At 30.3% G+C, this 17,482-nt stretch overlaps 3 protein-coding genes across 3 annotated transcripts; all 3 read left to right on the top strand.

The window, feature by feature from the left end:
- The first annotated feature begins 3,281 nt into the window (after positions 1 to 3,281).
- On the top strand, positions 3,282 to 5,901 carry LOC8269330 (auxin-responsive protein IAA16). The gene is made up of 5 exons (XM_002531242.4): positions 3,282 to 3,728; positions 4,797 to 5,062; positions 5,162 to 5,297; positions 5,402 to 5,463; positions 5,561 to 5,901. Exons 1-5 carry the CDS (start codon positions 3,454 to 3,456, stop codon positions 5,596 to 5,598), a joined length of 777 nt encoding a protein of 258 aa, XP_002531288.2. The 5' UTR covers positions 3,282 to 3,453; the 3' UTR covers positions 5,599 to 5,901.
- Positions 5,902 to 14,639: 8,738 nt separating this feature from the next.
- Positions 14,640 to 15,607, top strand: LOC8269329 (pro-hevein). Its single transcript, XM_002531241.4, has 2 exons — positions 14,640 to 15,106; positions 15,301 to 15,607. The coding sequence occupies exons 1-2, from the start codon at positions 14,705 to 14,707 to the stop codon at positions 15,418 to 15,420; spliced, it is 522 nt and encodes a 173-aa protein (XP_002531287.2). The 5' UTR covers positions 14,640 to 14,704; the 3' UTR covers positions 15,421 to 15,607.
- A 781-nt stretch (positions 15,608 to 16,388) lies between these two features.
- On the top strand, positions 16,389 to 17,193 carry LOC8269328 (pathogenesis-related protein PR-4). Its single transcript, XM_002531240.4, has 2 exons — positions 16,389 to 16,687; positions 16,876 to 17,193. Exons 1-2 carry the CDS (start codon positions 16,430 to 16,432, stop codon positions 17,044 to 17,046), a joined length of 429 nt encoding a protein of 142 aa, XP_002531286.1. The 5' UTR covers positions 16,389 to 16,429; the 3' UTR covers positions 17,047 to 17,193.
- Positions 17,194 to 17,482: the final 289 nt, after the last annotated feature.

The following is a 17,482-nucleotide window of genomic DNA, read 5'->3' as shown; positions in this document are numbered from 1 at the left end:
ACAGTCAGTCAGTTAAGCAAAATAACCACAGAGTCAATTAATCTACTTTTTCACATCAATGTTCAAGATTATTACACGTTACCTGTTTTATTCATTTTCTAAATAATTTCTTATTATTCTTCTTCTTCGGATGACAGCTGCGTTTAATGAAGCTGTTTTTAGATTCGGAAATCACATGTCTTTGCCTGTTGTATATGCAAAAGAAAACCTATCCAATTTAGACAAAAACCATTAAAATAAAGTTCAATTTGGATTACTATATTCATATAGAAAATAGGTTAGTTCTTAAAACAGGGCACATGGAGATTACAAGAGTTGACATATCCAAAAATGTCCCAGAAAAAAATAATAATAATAATAATTTTGGGTACAGAGAGGAGAGAGGGTTTGAATTGGGGGGGCCTATCTAATACCCCTCTGATCCCTAATCAATCTCATCATGACATGGCTCTGCTGACTTTCATTGTTTGACAAACTTGCTCTCCCCATGTGGGCTCCATCGCTCCACATGTCTCCACTTTCATTCTTGAAACTTCATACACATCAGATGGCACCAAAAATCAACCCCTCAGCTTATGTTTTTTTTACGTTTTTGTTTCCCGCTATTATTGTCTAACATATTCCACATTCAGTAAGCGACACATATAATTTTAAATATGTGAATTATTTATATGTAATAAATTACGAGTAGTCAAAATTTTTCTGTTTATCAGGACAAGAGTAGAAATCATAGTAGGGAGAATTCGTACGATAAGAGATCAACTCGTTAAGAATATAATTATAATTTATAATATGTTAAAAATTTAATTTTCTCATCCATAGCCAGCCTAAATTTAATTAATTCTATTTGCGTAGTATCTAGATTTGCTCAAATTTGAAATATATTTTTACTGGTATTAAATACATAGTGAATGTTCTACTCACATAAATTTATTTATATAAATAAATTTAAATAATAAATAGTATCAATAATAAAATTAAAAAATAAAAACTAAATTAATAAAATGATGCATTACAATGAGGCAAAAACACTAATTAGATATAAAATTGATAAAGTATAAATTAATTAAATAAATACTAAAAATATTAATAAAATATTAATATTAAATGGATACATGCTATCTGCAAATATACAATTTGAATCCACAAATATCAAAAATTATATTCGAATTCACCCATATTTAATTATATTCTTATGAGATTCATCTTATCAGAGTCAAATATTTTTAATTAGAGAATTGAAAATAGATAAAAAACTGGGCAAGTGGTTTCTGGTAGCTGATAGGTTCATATTATGTATATATCAATTTAATAATAATATTTGTTATAAAATTTTTTAAATTAAAAATATTAGAAACACCATTTATATTTTAATCTATGCTGGTATAAGAAACCTAGATTGCGTTATTAGTTTGAGTGATTTAGAGAAAAGGCACATCACCGTCTCATTTCATTAGATTTGGACTTAAAGGAAAATAAGAGAATTACTAAGTATAAACTATACTTAGTTTGGTCTAGTGATATGTTAGCTAGATTTATCGAAAGACATCTACCACATTCCAAACTGAGGTGAAAATATATATATAATATAATATAAATTAATGTCAGCTTTAATGCTTAATAAATATTTAAATATTTATAATAATTCACTTTTTTCTAAATTTAATTTTGAGATTTTTGCCTTTAAAATTGTAAATCTAAAGTATAAAAAGCACAAAATAGACATTTAGTTAGTATTTTTACTTGTGAGAGTTAAAAACACCATAATTGGAGTCATTTCATCCATTGCATAATATATTAATGGTATTTACTACTTCTGGAGTTCGAAAAAATGTAAAAAATGATTAATTTTGTTTGTTTGTGTAGGCATGGCTTATTGAGCTTTAATAAGGAGGAAAGATAAAGATATTTGAGATGCATGGTGATAATTAACTTAAAGTGCTAACTATTAATAAGAGAGCAAATTCTGTACTTCTCCATTTTTGTGTTACTAGAAGAATCATTTTACTTTATTTTGTGGGAAAGGGTTTTGAATAATATGGTAAAATCAAGCTGTAATGCAATTTTATTGATAAAAGTTAAGAAAAAAAGTTATGGAAGAACATATTTAGATGCATCTAAAGGGAAATGGAAATGGTGGCACACATCCAAGGCATTATGTGGGTGGTCTCCAATGGTCACCACACGAAGTGGAGAAAGAATTTTTCCAATACATAATTCATATCTGACTATGTAAGAGATTGAAAAGATTTTGAAAGAAACCTTTGGATTGACATCAATAAGAGGTATCATTTTTATGTCCCGATGGTTAAAAAGTGGTATTTTTCTTAATTTATTATCTATCTATATATAGAGTATATTCTACTACCATTAGGCCAAGTATTTCATTATATTGTTTAGAAGAGAGTGAATTATGATTAAGGGCATCCATCCATATTTAGCCACTTATTAATTAGTATCACCCGCATTGGCTAAGAACGTGCCATGGTTAATTGAATGGTTAAGTTAGTATATTGATTATTATTATGAATAAAAATATATGTTGATTATTATGCATTTGTGTAATTTATGTTGAAACGCTTATGTAATTTTATAAATTTTTTTAAACATACATAATTTTAAAATAATAGCATTTGAACGCAAGGTATGGTAGTATTAACTAATTATGCATATCATTTTCATTATCAACAGTAATCTCCTAATTTCAACTGTACCTAATTTGACTCAATATTCATGTCCATTTCCATAATAATGCAGTCCACATGAATTATATAAATCTCAAAAGTTTTAGTTGGGATTATTTTACCCAAAACTTTACTCAAACTAGGTTCAAGTAAGACTATAGATACATAAGCTTATTTTATTTTACTCATCATATCAACATCTTAATTAAATCATAATTGAGGAGGCAATTTCTGATTTTAGAAATTAAGCGTTGAAGTGCCTACATAAGCTCGACTGAACATATTTTAATTATTAAGTATAATACTTAATTAAACTATTAATATTATAAATTAACAATTAGAAACGATAATTGGGTATCGGTGGAGCCAAGTAAACAGACATAAAAAGGCAAACAGAGTCAAGTTGGCATGTCCACTAACCTCTCCGTAATCATTCTAAGTATTACGTCATTCATGGCATCACTTTCCCGACAAAACCGTGGACTGTCGGACTACCAGCACCGTCCATGTGGCACCATCTACGCCGTCTACAATTCCGCAACATAATCCCACAAAAAAATTCCTTATATTATCACATACTACAGCTAATTTTCCCTTCCTTCTTCTTCTCACATTACATTCCTCTCTTCTTATACTATAGTTTTTCTTGCTTCTGCTGCATGTAACATAAAAATCTCGCTAACAAAAATAGCAAAAGAGATTAAGAAAAGGGTAGTGTTCATAGAGCGAAGAGAAGGGAGAAAAGTTTTCCACGTAAATTTGGTCTGAAATGAGTAGCGGAACGAGTGCAGAGCCTGACAAATATATGATGATTAATTTTGAAGAAACAGAGCTGCGACTAGGGTTACCTGGAGGTAGCAATGTGAACGACAGTGAATTTGCAAAAGTTAATGGAAAGAGAGGGTTCTCGGAGACTGTGGATTTGAAGCTCAACCTTTCAACTAAAGAACCATCTGGGAAGGATGTTATTGTTGGAGAGGAAACGATGAAGGAGAAAGCAACTGTTCCTTCTTCTTCTAACGATCCAGCAAAGCCACCAGCTAAGTAAGTTGTTCCTTCCCTTTCTTAAAGCTTTATGTTTCTGCTTTTTTGAATATATTTGCTGTCTTTTTCTTTTGTTCTTGCTTTCGATTTTCTTATGCTGTTTTGCTCTTATTCAATTGTTTATGTTGTAAACTAGTTTTGCCTTTACTGCGTGCTCCTCAATGTGTTCAAGAAAATTATAAAGCGTACGCTTGACATGGCAATTTGTGAAGATTATACATTTTAGGCTTATCTCATAATTGATTTGTATAATAGCTTCACTGTATAATTACTCGAGAAATAGGGTAGCAAGGGTAACTAGTAAAATCATGCGAGAAAGAACTTAATTAATTATAGAATTCAATAATTAAGTCAGTCAATTGCTGTTGTTTTCTTTAACATCATTTTGCACAAATCTTAATTCTGTCTCCTTCTTATAGTTAATTAATTAAATCTTTCTCTTAGCATAATGGTGTTAAGGGATGTGCAAGGAATTAATCCTTGAAATCTGGATTTTAGTTTAATGGCTTTGGTTTGGTCGTCTGGGAGCAGAGGAAAAGAAGAAAACAAGAAAACTAATCTTTAGAGCAGGGAATAATCCCCGCTAAAAACTCTGTAAATAGTCACTAAAAGTCTTTTAGCATCCGTCTAAACCTCGTCCCCGTCCATCGTTACAACCTGTTACATAAAGAATCTTTGCTTTTATCGACAGCCAGACAACCAAACAAATACGGATAAAGGAAAAGAGAAAAGAAAATATAGGCCAGAACTAAGCACGCAACCAAACATTGTACATGTGAATTAAAATCATTCAGTCGTATGATTTGACCATATTAGAAAACTTTTAGCCCTCCTTTGCCCTACACTGCTTTTACATTTTCTTTTGTATAGGGGACCATAAGATACATATGCATGTGCAGCCCATAAGAAAAGAAAAAATAATCAATTTCTTCTTTTTTACATATAAAATAAACGAAAATAAGAATTCAAGGGTTTAGATTTTTATCAAGACATGTCAGATTTAAGAATGTTAATTATCTGCATGCATTAGTTAACTAATTAATTTTGAAAAAAATTAAATAATTTTAGGGCACAAGTTGTGGGTTGGCCACCAATTCGTTCGTTCCGGAAAAATGTTATGGCTGTCCAGAAAAACAGCACAGATGAGGGTGAAAAGGGTACTGCTACATCCGCCCCTGCCGCCGCCGCCGCCACCTCCGGCAGCACCAGTGCAGCTTTCGTGAAGGTCAGCATGGACGGTGCACCATATCTAAGAAAAGTGGACTTAAAACTATACAAGAGCTACCAAGAACTTTCTGATGCCCTAGGCAAAATGTTCAGCTCCTTTACCATTGGTAATATAATGTTGTCTCGGACTTGTTAATTAAATACTACTTAATTGCACAGTTGATCTTATGAAAGTGGATTTTCATTTAATATTTTTCTTTTCGTAGGAAATTGCGGATCACAAGGAATGAAAGATTTCATGAATGAGAGCAAGTTGATAGATCTTTTGAATGGTTCTGAATATGTCCCAACTTATGAAGATAAGGATGGAGACTGGATGCTTGTAGGAGATGTGCCATGGGAGTAAGCACCTTTTCTTTTGCTCTTTCCGTATTCTCCATTAATTGTTAATCTAAAAATTTAACCAATGATCAGTTACTAATTAACCATCAATCTTAATTTTGCAGAATGTTCGTCAACTCATGCAAACGGTTAAGGATAATGAAAGGATCTGAAGCAATTGGACTTGGTCAGTATCATGGGTAAATTTTTGTTATTTTAAATTCTAAATATGCAAATTAAAATCATGCTGATGTGAGTTTTTCTTTTATATATGATTTCTGCAGCCCCAAGAGCTGTTGAGAAGTGCAAAAACAGAAGTTAAAGGAGAATCTGAAAATGAGTCAATTCCAATCTCAAGATCAAACGTAAACAGACCGGCTCAAAAGAGAGGAATTGAGCAGGGAGTTTGGATGTCAATGTACCATTTTTTTCTTTTTGGGTTTGGTTTCTTTTTTCAGATAAATATATGAAAAATATATGCGGAGATTTATTAGAGACATCAAGTAATAATATCATAGGAGATGTTCATAAGACTTGTTATATTATATGTAAACTTTTCGTTTTAGTCTTCTTAAAATCATTGTCAAATGGGTTGCTTAAATAATGACTTTTTTGTTAGTTGTCATGAGTGTTTTCTTTTAATTTCTGTGATGGGCTAATGGGCATAATGCCATTTTTATAATACTGATGTAAATCTAAGATAGGATTCCATGCAACATGTGAATGAAAAAGAAAATATTAAAAAAATTGTGGTGTTTAATATCTTTTATGTGATTGGTTGAGAAAGCAGCGAATAAGGTCCATGAATAAAGTGATAAGGTTGGAGCAAGGCCATGTGCTTGCTGTTGGGAGCATTCATTCATATGGAATCTATTATCTTTTTTTTTTTTTTAATCTTGTCCTGTCTTTTCCACACACGCACCAACTCATTACAGAGAGAGCTTTAGAATTACACCAGAATATGTTTTTTATTTATTTATTTATTTAATAATTGAAGGAAAGGTTACATTTCAAAGGGGCAGCGGGTGTTTTTATTTGTCCTTCCTTACAGTGGAAAATAATCACCTGCCATCGAGATTATAGTATTATATACCTGCACTATTGTTATGAGTATTTCTGATGTAACGCGAGTATATAGTATTATATTTATATAAATTAATATTATTTTTAATTTTAATAATTATTAATATAATTAAATATTAAATTAATTAATTATATATAGTATTTAATTATTAATTAATAGTATACAATATTTTTACTTATTAAGATTTTTTATTTATTTTTAAATAAATAAAACACGACCTCAATTCCTAATTTAAACGGCCAACTAAAAAACTAAATAATCGGAAGCTGAGGCCACGATTCTTTGTTGCTGTAAAAATCCATTTAAAATAAAAAAAACATAATCAACTTCTTTCCATAATCTCTTGCAAAACCAACAGACTCTTCTTCTTATATTTCCATATTGTTTAAATTAAAAACTTCCAAAAGCTCTAAACTTTTCTTACCTTTTTAAATAATTTCGATTTTATTTTTCATCTTTATTTATTTTATACCCACTAGACATTGTTGATAGTCTTTTACTCTACTGTAAGTAAAACTTTTCTTACCCACTTTTTTCATTCTTTTTTTTATGTAAACTCTTCTACTATAACTTTTAATTCGTTTTCTCGTTGTTTTGCTTTTCATTTCACTGATTTTAGGTTTAGAACTTTTGTAAATATTGTTATTTTGTAAGAATAGTCATATTTATATGAAATGACATAAACCATAATTACACTACATCCATAAATAATGCTATAGTTTATGTCATATAAAAATTACACTTTTATAAACATCTGATGCATGTTTATTTTTTATTTTTTATTCTTTATAGGTATGGCTCTTTATAATCTATTTGATGAAAATCAATTCATACGTTGAAAAATCTTTTGAGTGATTCTTATATTTTAACATGTATAAAACATTTGATAAACATCAAATGATACTTTGATGAACTTGCAACTTAAAGGTAATGAACCTGTTAATTGTAACATATAAATAATGAATATGTTGTTTTGATATATATAAAATATTTGATGAACCTGCAATTTAAAGATAATGAACCTGTTTATTGTAACCTATCAATAATGAATATATTATTTCAACCTACGAATAATGAACCTCAAGTGATAATCTGATGAACCTGCATTTAGAAGATAATGAACTTGTTTGTTATAACCTATGAATAATGAACCTCAAGCGATAATTTGATGAACCTGCAGTTTGAAAATAATAAACCTATTTATTATAGCGTATAAATAATAAATATGTTATTTTCATATGTTAAAAATTTGATGAAATTCATTAAATTATATATATATAGAGATTCATTACTGTATACATAAATATTCATTAGGTTCATTACTAATTTTATTTATTGAATGAACAACTTTTGGCAATAGATATCTGTATTTGATCTTTTGGTTGGGAAATGCAGGAATTTGTTAGAGCGATGCATGTGTGAAGATCTCCAACATAAAGCTAGGGATCTGTGAAAATTGTCTTTCTCCTCTTAAAACTACGGCTTCATGAAATTAAAATGTCATTTTGTACACTCTTTCCTTTTGGAGTAAGAATTATATTTATTTATATATATTTCTTGATCTGCAACATAAAACCAGGGATTTCTATAGGATTTGTTTCCTTATTTTCAAAGATTCTTTGTTGTCATTACCTTCCCTGATGCAATCTTCCCTTCTTTAGTAAGCATATATATATGATCATGATATTAAGAAAAACAAAAAACAAATGAACACTGGAACTATATACCTGCTGATCAACGACTTGCTCCATGTGCTGACTAGCTACCTTCAAATTCTTCACCTTTTTCTCTATTAATTAATAATATTCAACAGCTTATAAAAAAACTTAAAATAAAAATAAATAAATAACGGACTATATTTTTTTTAAATCTATTCTATTATTTGTCCTAATATGTTCTTCCTCATTTTTTAGGTGCCGCCATGTGCTCTCTCTATCTGTTATTCTTTTAGAAATATATTTGATTCATTTTAACTAATTATTATTCATCTTAGAAAATAATAATAATAATAATAATAACCGAAGTACATATTATTGTATTTATAAGTTTTTTAAAAAGTATTGTATATATAGATAAAGCATATAATTATAATAATTATTATTATTTTATACTGATCTTATAATTAATAACTATATGTATGTTATGAGATTTTTAACAACATTTTGTACATTTATGAAAAACTAATAATATTGAGGAGATAAATAACTACTAGTCAATTATTACTTTCTTTTTCACTTTGTCGAAATCCTTTAAAAAAACACCACACACACACACAGAAAAAAGCACTAAGCAAAGTTGTCTTATGATAGCCAAAACCAGAAGAAAGCACTAAAAATTATAGTACTCTCATCATCACATTCACAGCTCCAAGAGAGCACTTAAACGATTAAATGAAAGCAGTTCCATGGTTATATATATATATATAGATCATAATAATAATGAGTACATCCACTGAGCCAAAAAGAATGTGTTTCTTTTCTCCTGCAGTGAATCATGCGCAGACCAATTCTAAACATTTCCAAGGTGCAATGATGTGGTCTTTGATTTACTTACAACATCCATTGTTCCCTTCCTTCTTTCAATCAAACAAACCAAAACTCTTTCAAATGTCATCATTCTAAAGTGGGTGTTTTGTGGGTTATATATGCCTTCGCCTATCCCCTTAGATTATATATAAAAGATTGAGTTCTTGCTCTTATTCCTACTGTAATACATTCTATACAATGTAAATGTTATATTTCATAATTTTGAATTTTATTTCTTCAACTTTGTAGTTTTACAATCATGTTATTGGGTGGCAAGTGTTATCTTGGAAGTCAGAAATTTAATTTTTTAATGGATTGGGATGACATCGGATGATGGATGCCTTATTTATAATAGTGTTATTTTTTTCAGAAATTTACATTTCTACATTCATTCTTTTTCCTTTATAATTTTACTTTCATTTTTTTCCTAGGGAGAACTTACTTTTCCATAATGCATTATCATGGTTAGTTACAATTAGTCAATATTAGGTTATATTTTATTGAACAAATCATAATATTGATAAATATATTAATTAAATTTTTTAATTAAATTCATGAACTACAATCTATAAAGATGTTTCTTTAAATCATTACAAAATATCTAAAATATTCAAATATAAATATGTTTTTACTTTCTTATATTTTACTTTCTTGACTTATTTTTCTATTTTTATTTATAAAAAAAGAGAGCAAATAATTTTTGAATTTCAAAAATAAATAGAAAAAGAAGCTAATAAGAGTTCACGTGTTCTGTCTATTAACAATTATGCATGCTCTAAAAGCAACAAATGGAGAGATCTTTGTCCTAAGAAAGTATTTTAATATCCCTTAATAAAATATTATTTTATAAAATTAAAATAAATCTCAATACTCTATATTTATTTTTGACTTAAAAGTTATTTGCTCTCTTTTCTTATAAACAACAATAAGGATATTAATTTAGTTTGAAGAGAATTTTTAATTAGTATTTTTAAATAAGACATTTATAATATTAGAATTTAAATAATTAATTAATGAAGGAATTAAGTGAATGAGTGTAGAATAAAGCATGTTAATATGATTCAATCTTAGTCTAATTAATACTAAAATATTAAAACTAGTCATTTGGTAGATCAGACCTTGATATTTATAAATTAATAGCAATTTTAAACAGTTGATGCTTCGTTCAAAATCCATTGATTCGATTGTGTCATCTAATAAAAATTTTGCATAATCTTTTATTGGCTATTTTAGTATGGTGAGGCTGGTAAGGTTTTTTTTGATAATTGTGCAGGCATTAAAGTATTTTTCCGTAATATGATCACTACATAAATAAAAATAAAAATAAAATAAAATACATTAAATTAAAATAATTATAAAAAATATAATAGCTCAAATATAATTAATGAAAAATAAATTAGCATGTTTAAACTAGAGCTGAGCATGGATCTCGGTGATTTTCGCCCGAACTGAATAACCGTACCAAAAAATTCAAGAACTGAAATAACCGAAATTTTTTATAATCGAATTGAACTGATCCGAATTTTTTTTTTCTATTACGGTATGATACTGTTCTTTAGTAAAAACCATACCATAACCGTACCAGAACTGATCCGTCTTGTACTGAACCGGACCAAACCGTAGAACCGAATTTTTTACATATATTTATTAATAATTATTTATATTATATAAATAATACCTATTAAAAATAACTATAATATTATAAAATACTTTATAATATATAAAAAATTATTTTATATTTATCATTTTATATAATTCAAGCAATTATTATCGAAATAAAAAAATACTACATATTTAAAATAATTATAATATTATAATGTACTTTATACTCTATAAAAAAAATATAAGGTATATATTAATATATCATATAGTATACTGATACTAATATACATACTCTAACACTAAATTTATAATTTACTATTTATTAACTTAATCCTAATACCTTTTCTTACCACATACTATAAGCATACACCTAACAATTTGAACACACCGTCTTCTTTTTTAGTATACACTACCGCACCTCCCATTTTACAATTCAGAAAGACAAAATCCCTAAGGCAAATTTCTGGATAGAAAATCAAAAGGAAGAAACAAGAAATTCGCTCGTGTAGACGTCTTCCTCTTTAGAACACACCGCTGCACCTTTCAATTTTTAATTCAGAAAGACAAAATCCCTAAGGCAAATTTCTAGACAAAAAATCAAAAGGAAGAAAGAAGAAATTGGCTCATCTAGACGTCTTTCTCTTTAGTGCCACGCATAATTGGCTCGCAAAAATACAAAAGCAAGAATTGGCTCGCGTAGATGTCTTCCTCTTTAGCGCTCTCTCTTCCCATAACTGTGCCGTCGTTGTTCAGTCCCTGATATTTTTCTTTTCTTTTTTACTTTTTTATTTTTATTTTTGATGGGTAGATTGTTGGCTGCAACTGTGAAAAATATTTTATTCTAATGATTGCCATCTGCAAAATATTGTTACGCTTCCAGTAACATATATTTTAATGATTTGTATTTAAACATTGAATGAATTGTTATACTTGCAAATGACTAAATTGCAAAACAAGTTGTTAAGAATGTGATTGCAATTTTAATTCAGATTTTCATGCTACTTTCTTTAGGTTGGTAATCATATTTTCTCTAAATGTATTTGATTAAAGATGAGATTAAAGATGTATTTTTTAAAATTTTTTAGAACCGAAAATAGCACCGAATCGAACTATATTTAACCGTAAAAATTAATACAATACGGTACGGATCTTTTTATGTTTGGTATGAACCTCGAAATATTTAACATTCTAAAATTATTAAATTATTAAAGATTCCTTAAAAATCATATTTAAATATAATAGAAATTCATATTATTGCAATAAAACCCAACTATATTCGATATATATACATCCACAAAAGTAACCTTAAATATTCTATATTTTTTTAATATATATATATATGTGATAAAATTAAAAAAATAATAATAGGTTGCATTGACAAATTGATTGAAATTCTTTATGGAAAAAGAAAGAGAAATTAATTTAAAAAAAAAACACGTAGTAAAAAAATGTGAGTATAAAAGACTTGTTCAACATTGCCATAATAAATCAAAAGACTGTTGTTATACATAATTATGCACCGTTAGATAATAATATTAAAAAATGAAATCCTTTAGCGATAATTTTCTTTGAAAATAATTAATAAAAGTCTAATTTTACTAGCATAAGCACAATTAATCTAAAAGCTCCCTTGATATTATAACTCATAACATATATATTTTACTAATTTATAAAAATAAGAATTGATGTTAATTGCTAAAAAGAATGATTAGAATATGTATATATTACTAAGATAAATGATTAAACATGTGTATGTTGCATATTAGCATGGGTCTATCAATTGTACATATTATTAAGATCAACTATATATATTGAATGCTGCTTGAAAATGTAAAATATGGTCAAGCGTGCATGGCTCTTGATGGACAATAATATGGCTTGGTAAAGTAAAAGTAACAGTGGAGTTCAACGCAAAAATCACATATAAAGAAGAAGAATAATATGGCTTGGTAAATCACATATATCTAATGAGCAAATTTAATAAATTCAAAATTTTCAAAAAAAACAAAAGCAAAGAGTAGAGAAATAAAGGCATCAAAAAGAAAAAAGAAAAAAGAAAAAACTTGAACGTATTTCTGCGAATTTTATGCTTAAAAGAGAGTATTTTTGTAAGCTGAATTTTTTAAAAGTAAAAATGTTATTATTGTTGTAAAAAGAAGTATTTGTGTAAAGAATCCTATTTTTTCTGTTAAATCTTCTCTTAATTACTTGATTACTTTCAATATATTACAACCAATTCAATATATATGCTCAATTATTTTAGTCTTAAAAAATGAGAATTTATACATATTTTAAATTTTATAATTATTTCAGTGTAATACATGAAAATATTGATGAAAACCTTTCTTGTACTACTTGGCTAAGAGGATATGGGCTAATCAGAATGCAGCTTGGAGATGGCTATACAAATTGTCCAGTAACACAAATCATCTACGAAAGAAACCAGACAAATTTGCCTTCTTCATTTGAATTTTCTTTTCTTTTTTTCTAAATAGAATGGGGCCTATGGGAATCCGTGACTGTTAACTCGACAGAGGTCATCAGTTCTCCTTTTGGTTTAGTCATTGAAGACTCTCGTTCTATTATCTTCTCTCTCACAAATGTTGCTTGTGCTTATGTTAAAAGGTATGTGAATCAAGTTGCTCATACTCTAGCTACAGCAATTGGTTCTTCGTCTGATCTTAGTATTTGGGAGTCTTCTCCCCCTTTGTTTTTATGTTCGATTTTGGAGGCTGAGTCGCCAGTTAAATGAAAGTATTTTCCATTCAAAAGAAAGAAAAGCTAGAAGGGGAGGCAATCCAACAGCATCATTCTGAGCTCCACGGGAGCCTCCTCCTCAAGCTCATGGATACCAAGTTGGTTAGCCAGTCCGCCACTTGAATCGTATAAACCAATTTTGACATCCTAATCCTAATCCTGATGCAACGCGTGACAACCATATTATCAAGCCAGCTATTAAACCTCACTTTCTGATTAACCCACTCGACAACAAGCAAGCAAATAATCTGTCTCATCAACCAAATGACGAATACCCTTCTTTCCACGCATAAGAAAGCACCTGCAAGGGAGCCCAAAGCTCAGCACCAGTAGCCTGACGATTTCCCACGCTCATCATGAACCCACAAACCCATCGGACACCACCATCCCCTGTAATATCCGAACTTCCTCCACAACTGGCATCCGTGTATATAGCCAGCGTTAGGCGGGCTCCAATTCACCAATCGAACCTGCCTATCAAATTTCATAACTTTAGAAACCTGCTTAATATATACTTCCGGAAAAATAGAAGAAGCAACGATCCCATTTTCAAGTCCAATAAACGACAATAGCAAACACTTCAACCCAAACGAAACCTACGTGCTGAGGGTCAATCAATTTCCAAATTCGTTTCCATAAAGTTTTTTTAACTAATTCAGCTACTAAATTTATTTAAGCAAAGGTCTTAATTGTTTTAATTATTAAATAAATAAAAATTGGGCCTGAAAAGGGCAGTTTGAGTTTTTCTCCCTTCAACTGTAAAAGAAAATAACTTAGGCCTAATAACTATTAAAAGATTCAAGCCCCAAAACCTACTACAAAGGAGTAAAATTTTGTTTTTCTTTAAGTAATAAAAAATCCAAATTTTTCTTGCACCAAAATGCTTAATTTTCTTTTTTAACTATTAAAAAAAATGTTGCAGTCCATTATTCTTTTCTCGGCCCAGGGGCCCTTGTATGGTTGAGGCGGCCCTGGCAAGATGTTTATCGGGAAATATTTGCACATGTATACCTTATTACATATTCAACTAAATGAATATGAAAAGAAATTTATTTGTTGCTAGTTCTACAATAAAATAATGTACAAAGTTTTCAAGCTCATACCCAGTGAAAGTGAAAATTATATCCATGCACAGCAAGTGCAAGCTCAAAAACGAAATCAAAAGCAAAATTGATATAAATTTATATGAAAAGAAGTTTGGCCATATCCTCTTTATTATTCTTTAATGCAGATTTGGATCCATAGCCACCTCTCATGATCAGAGCCGCCACAATATTTAATCACTTTGATGGCTTGACCTACCACTTGATATTTTGATTTCCTCATCAACGGTCCAAACCCACATGAGCGTTTACTACCCAATAACACAATATCTACTATAAATCTAGGTGAACTTAGTTTAGTTAGCATAGCTCATCATCATCCACATACCAAAATATCAAGAATTGACAGACGAAAAAATGGGAAGTGTTATTGATGTGCTTATGGTTGTGCTACTATGTTCACTAGGTGTTGCATTTGGTGAGCAATGTGGCAGGCAAGCAGGCGGTAAGCTTTGCCCTAATAACCTATGTTGTAGCCAGTATGGATGGTGTGGCTCTACTGATGACTATTGCTCACCTTCCAAAAACTGCCAAAGCAATTGCAAAGGTGGTGGTGGCGGTGAAAGTGCTTCTAATGTCCGTGCTACATACCATTTCTATAATCCTCAGCAACATGGATGGGATCTGAATGCAGTTAGTGCATATTGTTCTACATGGGATGCTAACAAGCCTTATTCATGGAGGAGCAAGTATGGGTGGACTGCGTTCTGCGGTCCTGCTGGACCTCGCGGACAAACCTCCTGTGGCAAGTGCTTGAGGGTAAGAAAATTAAGAAATTGCACAGTTTTTTTAATCGCTCAAAACAACATTATTTCTTGTTTAATAAAATCGGTGCACTCGGATGTACGAGCACACTGAATCATAGTTTGTATTTAATTCTATTCCTTGATAATTAAGATTAATGTTATATATGCCTTATTTATGTGTATACATATATATGTGTGTGTGTGTAGGTGACAAATACTAGGACTGGAGCTGCGACAACAGTGAGAATAGTTGATCAATGCAGCAATGGAGGACTGGATTTGGATGTGAATGTCTTTCGTCAATTGGACACAGACGGTATTGGATAACAGCAAGGTCACCTTATAGTGAATTACCAGTTTGTTAACTGTGGAGATTCCTTCAACCCTCTGTTTTCTATTATGGATGATCAGTAAAGATAATTTTATGTTATGGTAATAAACTTCGCAAGCAAGGCTAGCATTGCACATGTGTAGCTTGAGGACTTGAAAGTAAACTTATATCTTTATGAGTCAATGGCAGCAATTATTGGCTACTGAAAATAGAAAGGGTTCATGCATTTCAAAAATTTGGAGAAGATGCATATAGCTTCTGGAATTAAAAGAAGCAAAAGAAAATTAAACAGCCCACCTTTCTTGACTACGTTAATTTCCAACGTCGTTCAAGGTCAAGAAAATTGAATCAGCTTGCAAGATTGATAAAGTAAAAAAACAAGAATATAAAGACAATAAATTTATGTCTCAAGAAACTTAACAGAATAAAGGAAAATATTAATTAATTATTAATTGCATGGTTTATAAATTTTAGAGTAATCCATGCTTTGCTACTTGAGAGGGCTATGAAGATTTATAGTATATTACTAGTAAAAAGATCTTTGAGTCAGATGGCAGTGATTTAAGAATCTCATCCTCCCATAATATTATTTTAACTCCATTTATATCTAAAATTTTATATTTCGCCCGAGGTACAATCCATATCCGCATATTTTCAGCAGGTTCTGAGAAATTATACAGAGGAATTGTTCATCCACATTATAAACCAATTATGAACGGAAAAGAAATGATCTTATCTCAATAGAGTTTTACTTTTCTAACATTCAATGCCGTATCCTGACTAATACACAATGCATCCATCAATGCCAGAATTAATGTTAAGTGTCCTATTTTGCTTGCACTTCATGTGCTGACTATGGACAAATGAACCCTCGACTTATAACCATTCCAGTCGATAGTCCCTGTTCAAATCCCCAATTTCCACGTTTCAAACCTACTTTTCAGTGAATTTCTTCTATAAATTCAAGATTTCTTTCACAAATCTAACCCAATACAGACGTATAGAATGGGGACAAGAGTAACTGTGTGCATTGTGTTCTTAGCCTTTCTCATAGCTAGAGCCACTTGCCAAAGTGGCTCTAATGTGAGAGCTACCTATCATTTCTACAATCCGGCCCAAATTAATTGGGACTTGAGAGCTGCCAGTGCTTTCTGCGCTACCTGGGATGCCGACAAGCCGCTCGCATGGCGTCAAAAGTATGGATGGACGGCCTTCTGTCATCCGGTGGGTCAAGGTCAAGCGGCCTGTGGCAAATGCTTGAGGGTAAGAAACATCTATGATCAAAGTGAAACCTTATATTTGAGTGTCTTGTCTTGTTTCGTAGGGCAGGGGCGGCAAGAGTCCCACTCCTAGTAATCTATTCATTTTTCTGAAAAATTCTAGCAAATATTTATTCTGGATTTATTTAATCAAAATTCATGTTAATTCGCTGTTAAAATGATATTGTTCAGGTGACAAATACTGGAACAGGAGCTCAAGTGACTGTCCGGGTAGTTGATCAGTGTAGCAACGGAGGGTTGGACTTGGATGAAGGCGTTTTCCGGCAGATAGACACCGATGGAAGAGGCATTGCTCAAGGCCACCTTATTGTTAGCTATCAGTTTGTAAATTGTGGTGATTAGATGAATTCACCATATACAACCTTTGAAGAAGCATCACTTGCTACCACTTAGAATAAGCTTCTACCATAAATAAATATTTCATGCATTGGAAATCTTGCTGGTCTCGGAATAATGACAAAGATTAATACAAACATGGATTATTCCCAATTGCCATCATCCTTGAATTAATGCAAATAAACTTTCTAATCTCATTCCTTTTAGTGACTTATGACATTTGACTTAAACGCGGCGTGTGAACATATTTATATAGTCATTTTAAAATATAACTATTCTGGAAAGATCTAAGACATGATACTATTCTTTATTTGTGTTAATATCATATTTGATATGTGTTCGACATAGACACTCTATCCTGTTAGAAATGTTAATGTCTCGTCGTTTATTGAATAGTTAAATATTTCTTTTTTAAAATTGATTCATGCAGTGAATGATAAAA

Source organism: Ricinus communis, chromosome 10 (genome assembly GCF_019578655.1).
Source record: "Ricinus communis isolate WT05 ecotype wild-type chromosome 10, ASM1957865v1, whole genome shotgun sequence".
NCBI classification, from domain to species: Eukaryota; Viridiplantae; Streptophyta; class Magnoliopsida; order Malpighiales; family Euphorbiaceae; genus Ricinus; species Ricinus communis.
The sequence above is the reverse complement of the archived record's forward strand: the minus strand, read 5'-3'. Positions and strand labels throughout refer to the sequence as shown.